This window comes from Artibeus jamaicensis, unplaced genomic scaffold (genome assembly GCF_021234435.1).
Source record: "Artibeus jamaicensis isolate MK-2021 breed Jamaican fruit bat unplaced genomic scaffold, CSHL_Jam_final contig_410, whole genome shotgun sequence".
Lineage (NCBI taxonomy): Eukaryota > Metazoa > Chordata > Mammalia > Chiroptera > Phyllostomidae > Artibeus > Artibeus jamaicensis.
The window spans coordinates 279,784-304,338 of NW_026521820.1; the positions used below are offsets into that span (position 1 = coordinate 279,784).

General features: G+C 37.7%; 1 protein-coding gene across 1 annotated transcript in view; it reads right to left on the reverse strand.

Moving 5' to 3' along the window:
• Positions 1-24,555, reverse strand: part of UBAC2 (UBA domain containing 2) — a 233,632-nt gene that overhangs the window by 203,492 nt on the left and 5,585 nt on the right. The window contains exon 2 of the mRNA XM_037151691.2: positions 966-1,090. Coding sequence (XP_037007586.2) covers positions 966-1,090 — 125 coding nt within the window. The remainder of the gene's footprint in view (positions 1-965; positions 1,091-24,555) is intronic.

Here is a 24,555-nt window from a genome sequence, read left to right on the forward strand (position 1 = left end):
GTAAAATGCTCTTCTTCTTCTACTGCTAATAAATTATCACCCCTTCCTTCACATCAAATGGAAAATTCATATCACTATGGCTCTCTAGGGCTATCCCATCCTATACTTGTCCCTATTTCACTTATCATTAGTGTACACTTGTGGGTTATGATGGATTATTGTACTTAATATGGATAATTAAGTATTTAGCAAAGAGACAGCAGGTTTACACTAACACTCCAACTCACAGTAGCAAAATCCCAACAGAAATTTCCTCCTTGGATTAACCACCACTGTAAAAGTAATTCATAGATTCACAATCTGTTAGAGCTGAAAGAGCTTAGATCATGCAATCAATATTCAAATTGATACAGGTTTTTGAAAATGTTAAATATGAGACTAATCATTAAAAAACAGGTTTAACATTATTTTAATTCTCTTAAATTATAAATTACATTTCCAAGCATAAAAAGTGAAACTGAAGCCCTGGCTGGCGTAGCTCAGTGGATTGAGCGCAGGCCTGTGAACCAGAGTATCACGGTTCAATTCCCAGTCAGGGCACATGCCTGGGTTGCAGGCCAATTCCCAGCAGGGGATGCATGAGAGGCAACCATACATTGATATTTCTCTCCCACTCTTTCTCCTTCCCTGCCCCTCTCTCAAAAAATAAATAAATAAAAATATTTTTTTTTTAAAAAAAGTGAAACTGAAAAGAGATAGTGCGGTGTACTGCAACTGCTTCATTATAATTTGCTTGCTGAAGATATCAGTAAATAAAACTAGAGAACTTTATAGAATATTAGAGAATACTAATATAGAGAATACTAGAATATAGAATACAGAACTTAATAGAATATTAACAAGTGGTATTAGTATTTCTTACAAATTTAGAGGTTTTGAGGGACTAAGAATAGCAGAAAGAAAAGGCAAATCAAGGAGGAAAATCTGCCTTCTCGCCTCCCAAAGACCAATGAAGCAGAGCTCACCTGGAAGTCATCCTTGACTGCTTGGAGGTCATACAAGAAGAACCTCTGACAGTGGGGCAGAAGGGCCAGCAAAAGAGACAGGGAACTGGGGACCAGTAAAAGACTCTTAGACAGAGGTGCCTTGTCTGGAGGGAAAAAGAAAAACACTTTGAGAATGATTGTTCCTAAGATTTAAAAACCCACGCGAGTGAAAAACATGAGAATTCATTTTTTTTTAAATTAAAATGAAGACAAACTTTACAGACTCTGGAATTTAGTTCTCATTAACATATATTTCAAAACATCTACACTTGAAAAACAAGTGGAATTTACTGCCAGGGGCTTCACTGTCAGTTGATTCTCCTACAAGACTAAACCAAGTTTATAGATAGTAACTTCCATAAAATACCTTTCAGAAAATGGTCATCAAAGTGTAAAAGAAATAGAAGAGTTTGCCTTCTATCAAACTGACCAGTTAGCTCTTTAGCATGTGCAGAATTAACACACATATACACACAAAATATTAAAAAGTAGTTAAAAGTGCTAACATTACTGACTACAGTGCCTTACTGAGATTTTCCACCATAAATATGACTGGAGCCCAGGTTGGCTTTCCATTTAGAGTGTTGTCTAAATATCATGCACCCTTCAAATGAGAGCTACATTTCCATTTCCTTCCATCTGTCTCGATGAAGCATTTTAGCCCAAGGGGCTTTTCCCCTCACTCTGTACACTTGTTTCCAGGCACTACTTTAATACTCAGGGGTTTGTACCTGTTTTGATCTCCTACTACATTAAAAATTCCTGAACTGGCAATAAAGTCTAGCACACCCCCTTGCACTTATGAAATAAATGTTCAGATCATCAACAGGCAAGACCATAAAATATTATCACTGATGGACACATTCTCAGCTCATGTTAGGTACCCTTTTATAGATTTCACAAGAAATTCCCTGACAGTCAGGTGGCAATATGGTTACTGAGCTTGTTTAAGTACATGAAAATAGCCCAACTGGTTCCTCTTGGTAAGGATTTGCAACATCTTAATTATCACCATAAGTGGATGTAAACTGTCTTCATGACTGAGACACAATCAAGGTCCCACAGAATCTAAAAGTTAACAGAGCTCCCCACTGCCTCATTAAGTATAGGAGAAACAATAAATGTACCTTAAAACTATAGCACGGCACCATGGCTATGAACTTAACCAACCTAAATTCTACTTTAAGCAATTTAATCCCCAGTTTTCCTCACCTGTAAGATGAAGATGAGCTACCTCATAAATGTTATAAGAGGTATACAAAATAAAGAATGACTATAGGAAAACTGCTTCTATCACCACAATCACCCCAACCCAGGAGAATGGGCTTCTTGTAAAAACAAGTTCCTCCACTACTCTGACAGAACCAAAGATGCAGCAGGGGTGAGGTAGGAGCAGCTAGGATCATGTTTTCTTCTTCAATTTGGGCTTCCAACTATCCTTGTGAAATGGGCTCCATCATTCACTGCTGCCTCTTCCAGGCCAACTCCTGAGTAACTCAACATTACTGGAGAAAATCACATAGCTGAGCTACAAGATTTTACAGAAGGTACACAGTCTCAAATCTCAAACTGACACTCCGCTGACCAGTAGTTCTACTGCTTTTTTCTAGTAAGTCTGCTCTCCAACTTATCTCATACCATCTCATCCCCTCCTCAAACCTCCCTGCTCCACACTCCCAACTTGGCTTAGATGTCACCAAATGAATACATGAATGGTTTGCTTGAGTATTCTCAATCATTCTTTAAGATTAATAAGCTATTCTTGACCATGCATATCCTAGGCCCTGGGATATAGCAGTAAGTGATGGACAAAGTCCCTCCCCTTTTATAGTGCTTACAGTTTAGACAGGTGAGAAAAGAAAATACACAAAGCAAGCTGAATATGTATTATGTCAGATGGAAATAAATAATACAGAAAAATTAAGCAGGGTAAAGAGTGTGGGTATATCACCTATCACAGATTTCCTGGTCTCTTTCAGGATATATGATAGGATTACCATATACCCATTCCCCATCCCTAACTGAACTTAGGTATGGCACTGAACTTGGTAACTTTGACCAAGTCAATGTGATAGATACTATTTCCAGGCAAATACTCAAAGTGCCAGTGAATGGTATTTCCCTCTGCCAATGCTCAAGATGGTAGCCACACTATCAGCCAGATCCTGGAGTTAAAGATAGTATGAAGCAGACCTCCCAGGTGGCTTGCAATGGAGGGATACCATCAGTGAGAAACAAACCCCCTCTATATGGAGTTCTTTGCTATTGCAGCATAAGCTAGCTTATCCTGGTTTAGTGGAAAACATAGTACTAGTAGGAGAGAGAAGTGATATTTTACATAGGGTGGTTAGAAGGCCTTTCTAATAATGTGAAATTTGAGTGTAGTCCTAAGGAAGAAGGTCTGGAATATATCTGCAGGAACAGTATTCCTGGCAGAATAGCAAATACAAATGCTTTGAGAAAAGAAAATGCTCAACATATGTTGGGAACCGCTCTTTTTCAGGAGCTGTAACTACCCCCACCCCATGGATAAGGCTGAGTGAGCGACCTCTGGACTGTTAGCCACTAAGGAGACAAAGCTTATCTCCCTGGCAGCAGCGCTCCTTCTGCTTCATCCATCTCTGACCCCAAAACTTGGCCAGTTAGTCACTGACGGGTATGACCCCTCGGAGGAGGGGCAACCTAAGCCAGACATGATCACTTGGGAGGCCCTCAAGGAAGTACTCAAGGGGCTGCAGCAAAGAGAGGGTGATGGACCCTCACCGCCCATTCTGACATAGCCTGAGTCCCCATTTCCACCTGGGAGAAACGCCTCTTGGCTCTAATCCACTTAAGCCTAAAAACCTATGATGGGGAAGGCGGTGCAGCCCTCTGTCGGCTAGAGCAGGTTCCAGGGTGATCAGGCATAAGAAAGAGTTCCTAAAAGTCCTGTGAAGCCTACTTTCCTAAGAGTGCTTTCATTCATATGATAAGCATCCAAGCAGGAGATGAGTATGTCTCCCAAAGATTTTGCAACCCCCTTACCTGACAGACACTGACTCAGATTAAGCCCTCAGATTTCTTTGAAAGGCTATCTATTGTTTGATCCTTGCCGCCTGACACTGATTGATGAGCTTTACCTGTATTCCTGTGTATTATAACCCAGTAAAAGCCATTGAGGAAGGGGTTCTTGGTCTTTCTCCTGTGAGAGATTGACCACCTCTCCTCCCCAAGTAGTTCATGTCTTGGTAGTTTCATTTTCATCCGTGGCAGATGGGGGGACTTGCAGGCAAAGTTGCCCCCACAAACATGATTAAAAAAATAGTAAGGCCACAAGACAACTTTTAGCACAAGGCAGACAGGTAGGATCTAAGGTAAAGAGATGGGGGAGAAAATACAGTAGAGCCCCATAGGCCTTCAAAAGGACTTGAACATTTCCTCTGAGAATGATGGGATGCTTTTGAGGGGTTTAAGTAGAAGTATCCCGTGATCAGCCATGTTTTCAAAGGATTACTTTGGTTGCTAAATTGAGAAGAGATCACTGGAAGGTGAATGTAGAAGGAAGACAAGTAAGGTGGCTATAGTGATAATCCAGGCAAGACATGATGATGACCTGGACCAGGGTGGTTTAGGTACAGATGGTCAGAGTTGGGAGATGTTTGGAAGGTATAGCAGGCAGGATCTGCTGGCTGACTAGGTATAGAATATGAACAAATGGAGAAGTTAAGAAGCAACTGGAATAATTGTTGCCAGTTACTAAGATGGGCCTGACCTCCAAAAGAAAATTCTGTTTTTTTTTTTAATTCCCCCCTTTGTATCTATTCACTTTTAAAAAGGAAGTTAATTCTGACACATGCTTATGATCAAATCTTTTGGACATTATGCTGAGGGAAATAAGCCAGACACACATAGATAAACTGTACAAGTACACTTTATGAGGTACTTAAGTAGTCAAATTCATAGAGAAAGGAAGTAGAATGGTGGTTTCCAGGGGATGGAGAAGGGAAGAATGAGTTAATTGGTAAAAGTTTCAGTATTGTGAGATGAAAAGAACTGTAGAAGTAGATGCATACCAATGTGAAGGTACTTAATACCACTAAATGATATACTTACAAATAGTTATGATTGTAAAATTTGTTATGTATATTTTATAGTAATTAAAATCTAAGACAAAAATAAAATCCTTACTGAATTAATAACTGGTCCTATTTATATATTTTAATTGTGTCCAAGACTAAACAAACCCCCCAAAATATAGACCTGATAACTTAAATCCAATAATTCCACCACTGAGTACTGCTCGAGATGAACAAAAATCAGATCCCAAAAAACTACTGTGAACTGATAGAACTGAAAAAAGAAATACATAAAACCACAATATAGTTGGATACTTCAGCAATCCTCTTTCAGTAATCAATAATATAATTAAATAGAAAATCAGTGTTGTGGACTGAATTGTGTCCCCACCAAAATTCATACACTGAAGCATTAACCTTCAATATGACTATATTTGAAGATAAATCATTTAAGAGGTAATTAAGGTTAAATAAGATGAATAAAAGTGGGGCCCTAATCCACACATAAAGAGGAAAGACCACAAAAATACACAGGGGGAAAATGGCTATCTACAACACCAGGAGGAAGGGGATAAAACTAACTTGACAACACCGTGACCTTGAATTTCCAGCCTCCAGACCTGTGAGAAAATAAATTTCTGTTGTTTAAGCCATCCCATCTATGATATGTTTTCATGGCAATCAGTAAGAATACAGAAGACTTGAAAAAACAGTATCAATTAATTTGACCTGATTGACATTTATAGAGCACTCCATTCAGCAACAGCAAATTATACAGTTTTTCAAGTGCTTATGGAACATTCCCCATAGTAGACTATATTCTGAACATAAAACACACTTCAGTAAATTTTTAAAAATTAAAATCATACAAAATATGTCCCTGGCTACAACAAAATTAAACTAGAAATCAACAACAAAAAGATGATAAAAAATTCCCCAAATACTTCTACCCAATATGCAGACGTAAGTAGATATGCTTCACTTCCTCGTACAACCAAAAGAAAAACAAGCCGCTTAAAAACAAAAAACAACCAGAACGGCCAGAAAATCGAAATACATGGAAGTCAGACAACCAAGGAGTTAAAGCAACATTCATCCAGACTGACAGGATGGACAGAGCCAGGAAGGTGGGGCAGCAAGGACCCAAAACAAAGTGGCAGCTGGCAGGCAGGGGTAGACCAGAGAGCAGCTAGCAGACCAGGATACCCTACACATTTGTATGCACTACGAATAAGCTGGGAGGAACAACTTGGGAGCAAGACAGATAGCACAATTCAGGGTTACAGCACAGGGAAATAAAGCCTCAAAAACTCTGGCTATAAAAATATGTGGGGGTTCCAGCCAAGATAGTAAGAAGAAACCCTTTGCTTCCTTACACAACCAAAAGGAGGATAACAACCAACCTAAAATCAATAAACAACCAGAACTGCCAGAAAATCAAATTGCACAGAACTTGGATAACCACAGTATGAAAGAAATAGTCAACTAGAACAACCAGACCAGTAAGGCCCTGGATGGAGAGAACCCGCAGCAAGGTGGTGGACTGTGCAGGCAGAGCTGGCTGAATGGGAAACAGAGACTCAGAGCTGACCATGGACTACCAGGGTTGCTGCAGTGGGAGAAACTCCCAGTCTCACACAACACTTCAACAGTTCAACAGTTTGTTGCAAAGTGGGGCTAGAGATGAGCAAGGGAGTTGCACTGTTCCCTCTCTGGCCCCTCCCCCACACAGTGCCACAGTGCAGGAAGGAGGGTTGCCCTGCCAGGTTGAATACCCAAGGCCCCGCCCCTTACAACTTAACAGTAGGCCGGAGACAAAGAAATAAGGCCCAAATGAAAGAACAGAGCAAAACTTCAGAAAGAGAGCTAAGTGATAAGGAGATAGCCAACCTATCTGATGAAGAATTTAAAACCCTGGTAATCAAAATGCTCACAGAACTGATTGAGCTTGTTTGAAAAATGAAAAAAAAAAAAAAAAAACACCTGAAAGATACCCAAAATAAAATAAAGCAAACATTCAGGGAATCAACACTGACAGGAAGAAAACCAGGACTCAAAGCAATGATTTGGAACAAAAGGAAGAAATAAATATCCAACCAGAACAGAATAAAAAGAACTCAAAAAACTGAAGAGAGACTTAGGAACCTCTGGGACAACTTAAAACATTCCAATATTCAAATTATAGGGGTGCCAGAAGGAGAAGAGCGAGAGCAACAAATTGAAAACTTATTTGAACAAATAACGAAGGAAAACTTCCCCAATCTGGCCAAGAAAATAGACTTCCAGGAAGTCCAGGAAGCTGAGAGAGTCCCAAGGAAACTGGACCCCAAGAGGAACGTACCAAGGTACATCATCATTAACTTACCCAAGATTAAAGATAAAGAGAGAATCTTAAAAGCAGCCAGAGAAAAGGAGAGAGTTGCCTACAAAGGAGTGCCCATAAGACTATCAGCTGATTTCTCATAAGAAACTTTGCAGGCAAGAAGGGGCTGGAAAGAAGTATTCGAAGTCTGAAAGGCAAAAATCTACATCCAAGATTACTCCATCCAGCAAAGCTATTATTTAGAATGGAAGGGCAGATAGAGTGCTTCCCAGATAAGGTCAAGTTCAAGAAGTTCATCATCACCAAGCCCTTATTATATGAATGTTAAAGGGACTTATCAAGAAAAGAGATCAAAACTATGAACAGTAAAATGACAACAGACTCACAACTATCAACAACTGAACTTAAAAAAACAAAAACAAACTACACAAACAACTGGAACAGGAACAGAATTACAAAAAATGGAGGTTACATAGAAGGTTATTATCAGGGCATGTGTGGGGGAGAATGGGGGTAAAAAGTACAGGGAATAAGAAGCATAACTGGTAGGCACAAACTACACAGGGGGAGGTTCAGAATAGTATAGGAAATGGAGAAGCCAAAGAATTTACATGTACGACCCATGGACATGAACTAAGGTGGGGGAATGCTTGAGGGAGGGGCAGTGAAGGGTGGGGAGGGATAAACGGGAGAAAAAAGGGATGACTGTAATAGCATAATCAATAGAATAGAAAGAAAAGAAAAATTCCCCAGATACCTAAAAATTAAACAGCATATTATTTAATATCCAGGTCAAAGAGGGAATCACAAGGGAAAGTAAAACCAATCAAAATTTGTTGGCTGCAAATAAAGTAGTGCTTAAAAGGAACTTTATAGCATTAAGTACTTGTATTGGGAAAAAATGGTCTCAAATAATGAAACAGGCTACAAGCTTAAAAACTAGGAAGAAAGGGGAAATTGAACCCTAAGGAAGCAGATGAAAAGAAATGAGATCAGAACAGAAATCAATGAAATAGAAAAACAAAATATAATAGAGAAAAATCAGTTAAACTAAAAACTGGTTCTCTGAGAGGATCAATATTAATACACTGCTAGCAGATGATCAGTAAAAACATATAATCTACTAAATAAAGCTCACTCAAAAAGAAACAGATAACTTGAATAATCTTATAGGAATGAAAAAATTTGAACTCATAGTTAAAATAATTTCCAACAAAGAAAACTCCAGGCCTGATGGCTTCCCTTGAAGAATTCTACCAAGCATTTAAGAGAAAAAGAATACCAATTCTACACAAACTCTCCCACCACACAGAAAAGGAGAGAACACTTTCCGATTCATTTTATGATGCCGACATTACACTGATACCAAAACCAGACAGACATTATAAGAAAACAACACACCAATACCTCTTAGGAACACAGATGCAAATTCCTCAACAAAATATTGGCAAATTGAATTGAGTTATACATAAAAAGGATAATACTTCACCACCAAGGAAAGTTTATATTGAAAATGCAAAGCAATGTAATTCACCATATAAAGAAAAATGTACGGTGTAACCCTATTCACACCCTGCATAATTATCTGCTTATTCTGTGAAGCCAATTTTTGCCAGTTCATGAGGCAAAACTAGCCACTTATGGTGTACTCAATGATAGGCTACTCCTTTGATCTAATTTTATTAATAGTAACCATCATTTACCTTCCAAATGCAAAATATCATACACAACACTTTAAATGTACTACCTTACTCCTGACACACCCCAGGGCCTTTACACCTGCTACTCACTCTACCCAATATGTTCTTCCCACATCCGACTTATGTTGATCATTCAGCCTGCATTTCTGATAGCATCTGAGAATGGCTTTCTTCATCACTACTGCTCTGGAGCACATCATCCTGTTCAATTCAAAGCATTTCCCTCAAAGCAATGCAAGTCAGGTAAGGCAAGGACCTACATCCAAGATGACTCTATCCAGTAAAGCTATCATTTAGAATGGAAGGGCAGATAAAGTGCTTCTCAGATAAGGTCAAGCTAATGGAGTTCATCATCACCAAATCCTTGTTATATGAAATGTTAAAGAGACTTATCTAAGAAAAATAAGAAGATCAAAAATATGAACTGTAAAATGACAACAAACTCACAACTCTCCACAAATGAACCTAAAAAAAAAACACAAAATGAGCTGAGTGAACAACTAGAACAGGAACAGAAACACAGAAATGGAGATCACATGGAGGGTTATCAGCATGGAGGGAGAGGGAGGAGAATGTGGGAAAAAGGTACAGGGAATAAGAAGCATAAATGGTAGGTACAGAATAGACAGGGGGAGGTTAACAATAGTATGGGAAATGGAGAAGCCAAAGAACTTACTTGTGTGACCCATGGACATGAACTAAGATGGGGGAATGCTAGTGGGAGGGGTGGTATAAGGCAGATGGCAATAAAGGGGAGAAAAAAATGGGACAACTGTAATAGCATAAACAAAATATATTTAAAAATAAAAACATGCAAAGTGAAAGGAACCAGACACAAAAAGCCACATACTGCATGATTTCATTTACATGAAATGTCCAGATTAGTGGTTGTCAGGATGAACTAAGAGGAGGGAAAAGCCAGCTACAGCTTTATGACTTCTAAGTTTCTTTCTGGATGATAAAAATGTTCTGGAAGTACACGGTGGTTGGTGATGATTGCACAACAATGTGAATGTACTGTAAGTCAATAATGTACACTTTAAAAATGGATAAAATGGTAAATTCTATGTTACATGAATTTTACCTTAATAAAAGTATGCATCTTTCATGTGATGAAGACATTAACCACAGGTCTTGCAGAGCTTTGGCATGTGGGCTGTTAAAGAAGCATCGCAGCTAAAGACAGAAGTAGGAGGTGGGGATGGTGGAAAGAAAAAGGCATGAAACCCAGCAACTCTGCTTGTCCCCACAAGTCAGCCATGTAAACATATACTCAACAAAAACCCCAGTGTGGTTCACACCACTGAGAGGAGGATCCACCATATCCTCCCGTACTGGTTTTCCTATTTATGACTACTAAAATACTCGGGTTCCCACAAAAATATGATGATTTGGCATCTCATGAAGCAATTTCCCTAAAGTTGTTCCTCAGAAAGGAGCTAGACCAAAAATAAAAGAGGAAGTCCACAAAAGTGCAATGACCCATGCATTTGCAAAATATATCTCCTATTTCCAGCATGAATTATTCTTCAGGCCTATTAGCATCCTAGAAAAAAGTTAATTAAAACCTATCCTCATTGATTCCCAGTCAGGGTACATGCTGGGTTGCAGGCCAGTTCCCAGCAGGGGAACTCATGGGGAGCAACCACACAATGATGCTTCTCTCCTTCCCTTCCTCTATAAAGATAAATAAATAAAATCTTTAAAAAAAAAAAAAAAGATTGTTACTTTCCAAAAAAAAAAAAAACACCTATCCTCATTGAGCAAGTAATGGAGGAAAGAGTGACTTCTGGTGATCATCTCAACAAAGACTTTCATAAAAGTGCCCAGGAATTAAAAGGTCACAAGTTTCTTTTTGTTATACTCATTTCCCTACAATATTTAGAAGGAAAATGCTCTAAGCCATCCATGAATCCACTCCTGTTCCTAATGCACTGGGGAGAATTCAATGACACTGGGCACCTGCCACACTGATGGCTCCTCACACAAGTTACCAAACAATTGGACAGAGCGCCTGCCTTGTGAGGGCAGCCAATAAACACTAGTTACTAGACCAATGCTTGTAAAATTTATCAGGAAAATGAACAAAAGAAAAGGCTAAGAAGTTTCCAGAAGAGAACAACAACAATAACAAAGAGGCATGAAGGAGGAGGACTTACCCTCTAGATACAAAAAAATCTACTCTACATCTACTATTTAGACAGTGTGAATTTGCAGGGGGTGGGGAAGAATGAGCAATTTAAAACTGTAAAGTAAGTTCTAAAACAGAGCCTAACGCAAAGGCTTGCGTGCCACAGAAAAGTGTGTAAAATCTGCAAATAATAATACTTAGGCACCTATACTTTTATTTTGGTCCTGCCACTATGCTAGACTTCAGTTTATCCTTCTTAGAAAGATTTTATACAAATATTAAGCCCTTTATTTAGAATAAAAAGCAGTAATTGTTAAATGTGCTAATTAGACAAGGGATATAATTATAATAAAACAATCATTTTAATAGCCAAAAGGAAAAAATTATGAATGTTACACATAAACACAGGATAAATTATTCAACGATAGGAACAACTCTGAAAAGATGAATCAGGAAGCTTATGGATAGTTCTGGACCCATATGATAAACTACAAGAGAGAGAAAAAAAAAAAACCCTAATTTTAAAAAGGAAAAATTTGTGGTAGTTAGCAACAAAAGCTGCTGTAAATGCAAGGGCCGAAATGGGCTAGGCAAGTGAAACAGGGAAAGTAAATGGCAAAAAGTGCATGATCAGTAGATTTTTTTGTCACCTATCAATTCAGCCCTGGTGTTGCCAGATAGTAACTTCAAGAGATAAGAGAAATCTGAATTTCTGTCTAAAATACTCCAATTTTAAAATGTTGAAATGTAACTGTCCTCCTGTCCCCCAACACTCACTACCAACACATAAATCAAACAGAACATCTGTGTGTCGCCTGTCAGTTTTCAAAGTCTGGCCTAGGGAACCATCACTGAGTTGACTATCTATTAGAGCAATACTAATTTAAGGCAGGGCTAAGAGTTATAAGGCCAAGCATGATGAAATGCTGTTGGTAACAGCTTCATGAGAAGCCAGGAAGGATTCTATACACAATGAATCTTGAATCAACCCAAGCAGGTTGACAAGAATACTATAGCTCCTAAAACATCCATTAAAACATCTAAGAAAATAGACAGAAAAGGGAGTTATCAGTTTCGCAGATGTAATATAGAAATCCTACTCAGATTTTAAAGCTTTGATGAACTAAGGAAACTCCTGCATTCCTGTCTGTTGGAAAAGCATAAGAAAACCAAGCTTAAAATCCATTGGTCTTGCACAGAGCCTTTCAGCACCTAATATGTTTGTGGGTAGAGATGCTACGAAACATCTCTAATCACTGGTGCTGAGATTGCCTGGCCAATGGGAAGAAAAAGTCTCAAACTCTAAACACTAAAATTAATTCTGAAAGGATTAAAGAATCAAATAGAAGGAAACCAAAAAGATAGCTAGATAAAATTCCAGTTCAGATGACAACAGACCTGTACCCCTATCCACTTTTCTTCCCTTCCAAAGTCATACTGAAATAAAAGAACCCTCAAAACACCAGGGAAATGTCTGCTGGCAAATGAGTCCAGGGAACTAACTAATCAATAAATACCAAGACCTGGGGAGGAACGCGAGCAATTATAATTACTCATCAGTATTTCTCAAACTTCAGTCATTCCCATTATAGCACCACAATTTTTGCTTTGTCCCAGTATTACCTATCCTATTATTTAATAGTTTTCTTAAATCACCTTACTATGATTTATTTAAATAAACATATTTTAAAGCAAACTTTACATCACTACAATAACTGGAATTTCAGTGTCACTTTATCATCAGTAGGTAGTAACTATAAAAAAACACACTTTATTAAATTCTAACTAACATTGTTACTGACAGAAAAATCTGGGCCTGCCTACTGTTCTATTTGTTACAATAGGAAACTAGCTACTATTAGGGAGGTACTTCAGACTACCACCAAATTGAGACTTTCTCTTTAATATAATCAGAATTTTTTTAAAAAACTGAAAAGGGAGTCATCTTACTTTTGTTTCAATGGCATTTAATGTTAAGCCCACATCCTGTTCAAATAACTCCCAGTAGTATGAGTGTCCCAAGGCCAGGTGCACAATGTATCAGCTGGGCCAGTCAGTCCTACAAAATCATGCCCCAGACACAATCTCACATTCTTTCTCAGAAAGCTATTAAACCATCCCAGATGAAAAAAAAAGACTTGGTCCCTAAAATAAAATCCAAGAAATGCTCTCCAAATAAAGGGGACAATCTACTTAGGGAGGACATGAAGCGTGCTGGAGGTCTGAGAAAAAATAAAAAAGAGCTTGGGGCAACTTTAAACTTCCAGAGAAGATGACAGCCTGGGTAACATGGAACTGGAAAGGGTGGGGAGGATTAAGAAGGGCAGCTTTACTCCTGAGTGAAATTTACAAAAACTGCCAAGCCTGTCTAACTTTACCACCGCAGGGGATTTTCACTGTCCCTTACCTATCACCTTTCTTCTACCTCTGCTCCCTATACGGAAACAAGCTATTCACATGCTCTGCAAACTTGAAAAGAACCTACAGTCAGCCCTGCCTTTTAAGGTATGGGCCTCTTTGACAAAGACCTACCCACAAATAAAAAGGAAACCCACACCAGCTATTTGCAAATCTATTCTTTTGCTATGTATAAGAATGGCCCAGCAAGTACCCAGAAAGCTCACCACCAATGTCCTCTACATAAAAAAGTTTACTCCAGAGAGAAGTCCAGGAAAAACACAAAGAATCTAAAAAGAAAATGATGCAAAATTCAAGAAAGAGCAGTAATTGAGTGTAACTTAAAGTAGTGAAGAAGTAACAAAAGAAATTGAGAAATGCCTGAAACAGCACAGGGTTTCTGACCTAGGGCTCTATTTCCTTCTAGGACTCCAATCACACACTTTGGTTCTACAACAAATGTACCATCATAATAATCTAAATATAGCTATTGTTTTGATTTTCTATATAAAATCAACCTATGGACAAAGCATGAAAGGCTTAATTACCATTACAGAAAAGACTATAAGTAAACACTGCATATATGCAAATTCCTCATCTAAACTATAAACAGAACCTATAGTTGACAAATCAATAGAGGTGAAAAAACATTATTTAAACTTATAATAGTATTTTTCCTTCCTGCCTGCTTGAAGATTGGCCACCATCATGAACAACACAGTAACTATCGTGACCAGGATGTTCATGATCATCAGACTACTTTTTGAGTCTACTCAGACAGACTTTGGGAAAAACTAACGGAAATGTGTAAAACCACACAGATGTCATGCTTGTCTTTGGATTCAGAACCTATTTTGGTGGTAGTGATTTATGATCCCTTGGATTATGAAAAAAAAAAAAAAAAGAACCCAAACACAGCTTTATAAGATATAACCTACATGAGAAGAAGCCCTCAGAAAAAGAGGAAAGGAAAACAAGAACAGAATGAAGAAAGTCAGGGGGACTGCAAAGGTCAATACTGGTGCTGGCAAAAAGTGAACTGGAGATTGGACAACAGGAATAAAGATTTTCCAGCAACTTAAAAAAAAAGCTCTTCTACTTCTAATAGTAGAAGAAGCAAAGAAAAAGTAACTTAAAAGTAGTTAATCCAAGTGAGGAGAATTCACATTATATCTCAGGTTAATTTTTTACCATTTGTATATACTACCCTTATATTACACACACAGACACACACACACACCAGGATTCATAGGGGGAAACATCTATTGAGAATATCCTTCAAACTGTTGCTGGGATTGAGGAAAAGAGAGAGAATTTCACATTTCACTTTCTCTTCTGGTTTGCTTTAATTTGTACCAGCAGTATATTATTATCTTCATGATTACAAAAAAAGATACAAAGTGTTATTTAACAGATCTCAGAAGGCCTAGGACTTAATAAGGAATGAAAATGGCCAAATAAAATTTATGAGTTAAATCCTTTTATTTTAATGACTTATTTATAAATGAAAAACTTTATATAAAAAATTTCATAAGTAAAATGATAAACAAGTAGCTAAAATATTTGTAATATACACCAACACTAAAGCTAATACCCTTAACAAGCCTTTACAAATCAATTTTTTAAAAACCACTAATAATCCAACAGAAAAAAAATGGCGAAGGACATAAACGGTCAAATCAGTTCAAAAGACATATTAAAATGGCCAATATGAAAGAGGAAAAAAGTTCACTTTTCCAGGCATTCAAAGAAATGCTGATTAAGACAACATGCAATGTCATTTTAAAATTTGTCAAGTGGCAAAAAGTATTTTAAATATCACAATCAATTGTTTTAAGTTTGGTGAGGAAGGTATGCTTCCAACCTGCTGAAAAACATAAAGTCATACATCCTTCCTGAAAGGATTTGGCAGTACTGATGAAGCACTTTAAAATGTTCCTCCTCTTTGACCCTGTAATTCTACATTTGTGATTATTTCTTTAGGATTTAGTCAAAGATGTGATCGGTAATTTAGAAATATGCTCACCATGATACTGTTTAAATGGGAAAATAATGGAGAAAAACATAATTTAGTATGAACATTTTATAACCCTTCAAAGTCATGATACTATATCTAAGACAATGTTGGGGAGCATAACAAAATGTGTACTTGAGTGCCATTCTGTGTAAAACCACTTACACATACATGTACATATATATGTATGTTTGTATCTAAAGAGAAAGAATTCATAGATAAGCACTTACATGGAAGAGTCAAAAAGAATAAGCACTAAACTATCAGTATAGTTATTTATGGAATTATACTCCTTTCTACATTATGTATTTGTGTAATTTACGAATTTCTCGGAAGCAAGCATATTTCAGTTTTGTAATAGGAAACACAAAAACAATGTTAAGAGTCAACTTTGAACATTACTAATGACATAAGGCAAATTCATTTAAGAAGGTTAAATAAAAAACAGAATATGAAACTGTATATAGGCCCAATTTTGCTTTTCAAAATGTTTATATACATCCACATGGGGAAATTTCACAACACAAATATTTAAACAGGGATGAAGTCTGGGCAGCAGTGAAAAAAAATTTTGTATTTTTCCTTACTTTTATTTCCCAAATTTTCTACAGCGAAAATCATCCCCAATAAGTCTTAGAAACAGAATTTAAAAAGTTAAATTACTCTGTTGCAGGGTTGCTAAGGGTCTTGGAAGTCCTCATTTATATTGCCAATCTTTAAAAACCAAAATGGCTGAAAATATTAGGGATATACTTTATTAGCTACACAACTCTCCCCAAATATCAATACAGTGTATTATCTGCGATTGCCCTTTCCTTGGTTTCAGTTACCCATGGTCAACCATGGTCTAAAAATATTAAATAACAAATTCAGAAGTAAGTTTTAAATTGTGTGCCATTCTAAGTAGCATGATGACACCTCACGTGCCCTGCTCCTTCCTCTCAGGGATGTGATTCCTCCCTTTGTCCATCATCTTCAGGCAGCATACACTCACCTAACCATTACACACTTAGTCGTCATCTTGGTTATCACATTGATTGTGGCGGTATCACAGTGCTTCTATTCCAATAACCCTTATTTTACTTCATAATGACCCCAAACCACAATAGTGCTGCTGGTAGTTCAAAAATGCCAAAGAGAAGTCACAAAGTGCTTCATTTAAGCGAACAGGTGAGACTTCTAAACTTAATAAAGAAAAATAATTACTTGCTGAGATCATCTAGTGTAAGAATAAAATCTATCTGAGAAATTGTGTAATTTATAAATTAAACTGTATCATAGGTATGTATAGGTAAGAAAACATAGTGTATAGATAGCGTTCAGTGCTATCCATAGTTTAAAAAGTCATCCACTGGAGTGGAGGGGGGGGTTCACACAGTATGATCTGTGGATAAGGAGGGAACTACTGCACTGTGTACTTTTTCCACTGTGTCATACATACTACATTCAAAGGACTAAAGTGATACAAGGCCACTGTAATCAAAACAGTCTGGTACTAGCCAAAGAACAGACACATAGATCAAAGAACCAGAATAGAGTGCCTAGAAACAAACCTGGGTCTTTTTTGTTAATTAATATTTGACAAAGGGGCACAAACATACAATGGAGTAAACAGAGTCTCTTCAATAGTTGTATTGGGGAAACCAGACTGGTACATGCAAAAAAAATGAAACGAGATAACCAACTTATACCATACACAAGAATAAACTCAAAATGCATTTTAAAAAACTTAAATGTAAGTCAGAATACCATAACAGCCCAGTGGAAAACATAGGCAGTAAAATTTGAGATATCTCGCATAGCAATATTTTTGCAGATATATCTTCTAGGGCAATGGAAATAAAGGATAAAATAAACAAATGAGACTACATCAACTTAAAAAGTTTCTACACAGCTAAAGAAACCATCAAAATGAAAAGGGAACCAACTGTATGGGATAACATATTCGTCAATGGTACGACAGACAAGAGTTTAATCTCAAAAGTATATAAAGAACTCATACGATTCAACACCAGGAAGACTATCCGATTAAAAAAATGGGCAACGAACCTGAACAGACACCTCTCCAAGGAGGACATCCAGATGGCCTACAGACATATAAGATGCTCAATATCACTAGCCATCAGACAGATACAAATTAAAACCACAATGAGACATCACCTCACATCTGACAAAATCACTATCATTAATAAATCAACAAACAAGTGCTGGCAAAATTGTGGAGAAAAGGGAAACCTCGTGCACTGCTGGAAATGGAGACTGGTGCAGCCACTGTGGAAAACAGTATGGAGTTTCCTCAAAATATTAAAAATGGAACTGCCTTTTGACCCAGCAATTCCACTGCTGAAATTATACCCTAAGAATCCCAAAACACCAATTCAAAAGAACTTATGCATACCTATGTTCATAGCAGCCTAATTAGTAGAGGAGTAGATCAAAAAACTGTGGTACATTTACACAACAGAATTTGTGTAACATTTACTATGCAGCCAAAAAAAAAAAAAATGAAGGAATTACTTCCTTTTGTTACAGTGTGGAAGGAACTGAAGACTATCATGCTAAGTGAAATAAGTCAGTCAGTGAAAGACAAGTATCATATGATCTCACTCATAAGAGGAATCTAGTAAACAAAATAAAGTATTAATGAGCAAAATAGAACCAGAAAATGGAATCAGGGAACAGACTGACAGCTGTAAGAGGGGAGGAGGGAGATGGATACTTATTGAAAGAAGGTGAAGGGATAACTAAAAAAACACACATGAATGACCTGTGAACACGGACAATGGTGTGTGGGGATTGATTATGGAAGTGTGGCACATGCTGGGTAGAGGGGGGCAAAGGGAAAAATGCAAAATCTGTAATTACATACAAGGTCTGTCCAGAAAAAGTCAAGTCATTGTTAATATAACAAGAACAGTTTGCGCGACATCAATGTCACCTGGCAGCCAAGGAGAGTGGACTGGAATGCACATGTATAAACAATGACAACTTCATTGTTCTAGTCAGTGGGGATGGTGAACACCATTGACTGAGCATGTGTACTGTGTGGGCTGTCACATTCAAAATGACCTGAGCAAGTACAGCAATGAACCTGCATCAAATTTTGCATTAATCTTGAACATTTCCTCTGCAGAAACTATTTGGATGATTCAGAGGGCTAAAGCTATGGGCAACTGGTAATTGGCAGCTTCATCATAACAACGTGCCCACTCATGAATCTCATCTCATGTGGAGTTTCTGGGCAAAACATCAAATCACCAAGGTGACTCATTACTCTAAGGCCCAGATTTGGCACCCTGGGACTTCTGGTTTCCCCAAACTAAAATCACCTTTAAAAGGGAAGAGATTTAAATAAATGTCTTTAATAAAAGTCTCAACTTCTGGCTAAGATGGAGGTGTAGCTAGATAAACTTTGCCTCCTCATACAACTAAAAGAAAGATGACAAATTTAAAAACAAAAAATTACCATAACTGTCAGAAAATCGAACAATACAGAGGTCCAACAACCAAGGAGTTAAAGAAGAAGCATTCATCCAGACTGGTAAGGGAGGTGGAGGAGGGCAGCTGGGGTGCAGAGTACTCGCTGGAAGGCAGCAGCTAGAGGACTGGCATGGAAGAGGCACTGGCTGGCAGACTGGGCAGACCTACATCTGTGGGCAGATACCTACAAAGGAGTTCCCACACGGTGATTTCTCAAAGGAACCTTACAGGCAAAAAAAGGGCTGGAAAGAAGTATTCAAAGTCATGAAAGGCAAGGGCCTACATCCAAGATGACTCTATCCATCAAAACTATCATTTAGAATGGAAGGGCAGATAAAGTACTTCCCAAATAATGTCAAGTTAAAGGAGTTCATCATCACCAAGCCCTTATCATATAAAATGTTAGAGAAAGTTATCTAAAAAAAAGATGATCAAAACTATTAACAGTAAAATGATAACAAACTCACAACTGTCAACAATGAAATCTAAAAGCAAAAACAAACACAAAGTAAGCAAACTAGAACAGAAATGGAACCAGAGAAAAGGAGGTCACATGGAGGGTTATCAGCAGGGGGAGGGGGAAAGAGGGTGAAAAGTTAGAGGGAATAAGAAACATAAATGGTAGGTACAAAATAGAGGGAGGTTAAGAATAGTATGGGAAATGTAGAAGCCAAAGAACTAAGGTGGAGGAATGCTGGTGTGAGGGAGGGTATACAGGGTGGAAGAGAATAAAGGGGAGAAAAAATGGGACAATTGCAATAGCATAATCAATAAAATATATTAAAATATAAAATATATAAAGAACTCATACGATTTAACAGTGGAAAAGACAATCTGACTAAAAATGGGTAGAAGATCTGAACATTTAAAATTTTTTTATTGTATTTTTTCCATTACCATTAAACCCTCTTATAGCCTCTTCCCCACTGCAATCACCACAATGTTGTCCATGTTCATGATTCCTTTTCCCTTTTTGCTTGATCCTTTTACCCCCTAACGCCGTCCACCCCCCCCAATAGCTGTCATCCTGGTATCTATGAGTCTGTCTCTATTTTGCTTGTTCAGCTTGTTCATTAGATTCCACATATGTGGGAAATCATACGGTATTTGTCTTTCTCTGACTGGCTTATTTCACTTAGCATAGTGTTCTCCAGGTCCATTCATGCTGTTGCAAAGGGTAAAATATTTTACCGAAGAAGGCATACATAGAGATGGCCACCAGGTGAAAAGATGTATGTTCAACATCACTAATTATTAGGGAAATATAAATCAAAACCACAATGAGATATCATATTACACCTGTTAGAATGGCTATTACCAAAAAGACAAGAAATAACATTGTTGGCAGTTTGCACTTTTGGTTCAATGTTCCCATTGATACAGCCACTATGGAAAACAGTATGGGTATTCCTCAAAAAATTACAAACAGAATTACCATATGATTCAGCAACCACTTCTGGAAACTTATCTGAAGAAAACAAAAACACTAACTTAAAAAGATATATGTATCTCCATGTTCACTGCAGCATTATTTACAATACCCAAGATAGGGAAATAACCAACATGTTCATCAACGGGATGGACCTTGAGGGCATTATGCTAAGCAAAATAAGTCAAACAGAGAAAGACAAATACTGTCTGATCTCATGGATATGTAGAATCATAAAACAAACAAAAAACCAAGCCAGAAAAGAGGTTAGAGGATGTGGGGAGTGGAAGAAATAGGTGAAGGGGATCAAAAGGTACAAATTTTGAGTCATAAAACAAATCATTGGAGTATAATGTATAGCATGGTGACCATAGTTAATAATTCTGTATTGTGTATTTGAAAGTTGCTAAGAGAGTAACTTTAAAAGCTCTCATAACAAGAAAAATTTTTGTAACTATGTAAGATAGCATGTTAATTAGACTTATAATGGTGATCATTTCTCAACATATACAAATATGGCATGACATTGCATATCTGAAACTAATATAATGCTATACATCAATTATACCTTAATAAAAAAGTTAAAAAGTATTTTAGCTGAGAAGACATATTAACCAGGGAAGCACAAGCTTAAGGAAAGATACTTTTAAAAACAATGTTTCTTTTTAGTCTAAAATTAAAATTAATCACATTATAGAAAGTTAGGAACATAGAGAAAAACCAGTCACCGTTTAGTTAATTTTCTTCATCCTCTTTTCTGTATACATTTATGTTTTTGTTTTAAATGAATTAATTTTATTCTTGTAAAATAAACATTCATCAAAGGAAATGCTGAAATATATAAAAGTAGTTGTAAGAAATAAAATTAGCATTTATTGACATCTTTATCTTCAGACATTTTTCCACTGCAAGATAAGTATGCAAATAAAAAAGTTAATGTGTAACAATTCAATGCTGTTTTGTAACCTTTATGTCACACAGACTTTTAAAATGAGGAAGCTGAGGCATTTAAGATCACATAGCTGTTGAGAAGCAGTACTAGAAATTGAACTGACAGTTTAGCTCCTTATTCTGTATTGTGAACTAATGTGGGCTGCTTCTTAGACTAAAAATGTTAAGTTTTATTTATATTTATTGCTCTTGACCACTGGGATATTCATAGGCTAATGATGAATGTAATAGCTCAGATTAGCACTGGAGCTTATTTTCCAATCTCTGAAAACTGCTTTACTGTGTCCTGGCAGGTTGGTTTTCATTCCTCCTCTTGTGACCTGCTGCAGCTTTTTACTCATGTGCTTCACCTCTTTCTCGCTTTTCTTCCTAAATCAGAGCTAAGTTTTGCTTTCAGTACAGGTGCCACATATTCAGGTTAGGATATTTTTGTAGTAGCTAATGGGCTACAGTTATTTTTCTTTGTATATTCTTTTCCTTTTCTCTTCCTTTCTCCAACTTTTCCAAACTTGTCTCAATATCAGTTTTATTAATGAAGGTGGACCCTACCCTAAATTAAGCTACTTTAAAAATACATTCTATAGAATTTTAATACATACAATCTGATACAGAATGTCTTGTAAATAAGTTCCTCTGGCATTTTTCAAGTGTATTTTGGTGAACCACTAGTACTGTGAGAGTCTTAAGTTTTTTTTCATTAAAGATTGTTTTAAGCTTATTTTCAAACCAAGTTTTGTATTGCAGTTTATTTTATTAAGGTATAATTGGGAAATAAAAATTGCATAGGTCAGTCCAGAAATTACCCAACCATGTAGAGACATGTTTTTAATATATTTTATTGATTATGCTATTATAGCTGTCCCAATTTTTCTCCCCTTTATTCCCCTCCACCCTGTACACCCCATCTGACCCTCATTCCCCACCCCCAGATCATGTCCATAGGGGCAACGTACATATTAAGTTCTTTGGCCTCTCCATTTCCCATACTATTCTTAACCTCCCCCTGTCTATTCTGTACCTACCATTTATGTGTCTTATTCCCTGTACCTTTTTCCCACATTGTCCTCCCTCTCCCTCCATGCTGATAACCCTCCATGTGATCTCCATTTCTGTGTTTCTGTTCCTGTTCTAGTTGTTCACTCAGCTCATTTTTTGTTTTTTTTAGGTTCATTTGTGGAGAGTTGTGAGTTTGTTGTCATTTTACAGTTCATATTTTTGATCTTCTTATTTTTCTTAGATAAGTCTCTTTAACATTTCATATAACAAGGATTTGGTGATGATGACCTCCATTAGCTTGACCTTATCTGAGAAGCACTTTATCTGCCCTTCCATTCTAAATGATAGCTTTGCTGGATAGAGTCATCTTGGATGTAGGTCCTTGCCTTTCCTGACTTGGAATACTTCTTTCCAGCCCCTTATTGCCTGTAAGGTTTCTTTGAGAAATCAGCTGATAGTCTCATGTGAACTCCTTTGTAGGTAACTGTCTTCTTTTTTCTTGCTGTTTTTAAGGTTCTCTCCTTCTCTTTAATCCTGGCTAATGTAATGATGATGTGCCTTGGTGGGTACTTTCTTGAGTCCAATTTCTTGGGACTCTCTCAGCTTCCTGGACTTCCTGGAAGTCTGTTTTCTTTGCAAGATTGGGGAAGTTCTCCTTCATTATTTTGTTCAAATAAGCTTTCCATTTCTTGCTCTTCCTCTTCTCCTTCTAGCACCCCTGTGATTTGGGTGTTGGAATATTTAAAGTTGTCCCAGAGGTCCCTAAGCCTCTCCTCATTTTTTTTTGAATTCTTGTTTCTTCATTCTGTTCTGGTTGAATGTTTCTTTCTTCCTTCTGCTCCAAACTGTTGATTTCAGTCCCAGTTTCCTTCCCTCCACTGTTGGTTCCCTGTACATTTTCCTCAACCATTTCTGTGAGCATCTTGATTACCAGTGTTTTGAACTGTGCATCCGATAGGTCGGCTACCTCTTCATCACTGAGTTGTGTTTGTTTCTGGAGCTTTGATCTGTTCTTTCATTTGGGCCGTATTTTTCTGTCTCGCGGTGCACCTGTTACATACTAAGGGGCAGAGCCTCAGGTATTCACCAGGGCAGGGCAACCACCTGGCTGCATTGTGGTGCTGTATGTGGGGGAGGGGCCCAAGAGGGAACAATGCCACTTGCTCGGCTCTCAGCTGGCTTTCCGTCACTTTCCCTGCTACCCACCAGCAAATTGGACCCTTCTGCTGCTGATTCCCATGTGGGTGAGTTTGTGTACATTCTAGGATCCTATGGGTCTCTCCTGTGAGGCTGGGAGTTTCTCCAGCCACCTCAACCCAGGTTTTTTCAGTCAGAGATTTTGAGGTTTTATTTCCCTGAGCTGGAACCCTGAGTTGTTTGGTCTCTTGCTTTGTTTTTGGTTTATCTGCCTACAAATCTGGGACTGCCCGGTATGCCATCTGCCGCCTCTCCTGCCCTGGTCCTCCAGCCTCAGCTTTGCCTTATGTCCTCTCCACCTTGGCTGCCTGTCTCTGCCCCTCCTACCCTCCTACCCATCTGGATGGATGTTTCTTCTTTAACTCCCTGTTTGTCAGACTTCTATACGGTTTGATTTTCTGGCAGTTATGGTTATTTTTTGTTTTTAAATTTGTTGTTGTCCTCCCTGGCTGGTGTGGCTCAGTGGATTGAGCACGGGCCTGCAAACCAAATGGTTATTGGTTCCATTCCCAGTCAGGGCACATGCCTGGGTTACAAGCCAGGTCCCCAGTGGGGGGTGTGCGAGAGGCAACCACACACTGATGTTTCTCTCCCTCTCTTTCTCCTTCCCTTCACCTCTGTCTGAAAATAAATAAAATCTTTTAAAAAATAAGTTTGTTGTTGTCCTACTTTTGGTTGTGTACAGAGGCAAAGTGTATTGAGCTACACCTCCACCTTGGCCTGAAGTCTCCTTTAATCCATTTTAAGTTAATGTCTGTGTATAGTTCATTCTTTGCATATGACAGACCTGTTCTCAACACCACTATTAAAGAGACTGTCATTTACCTCTTGTATATTCTTGGCTCCTTTGTCATACATTAATTGACCATATGTGGATGGGTTTATTTCTTTAATAA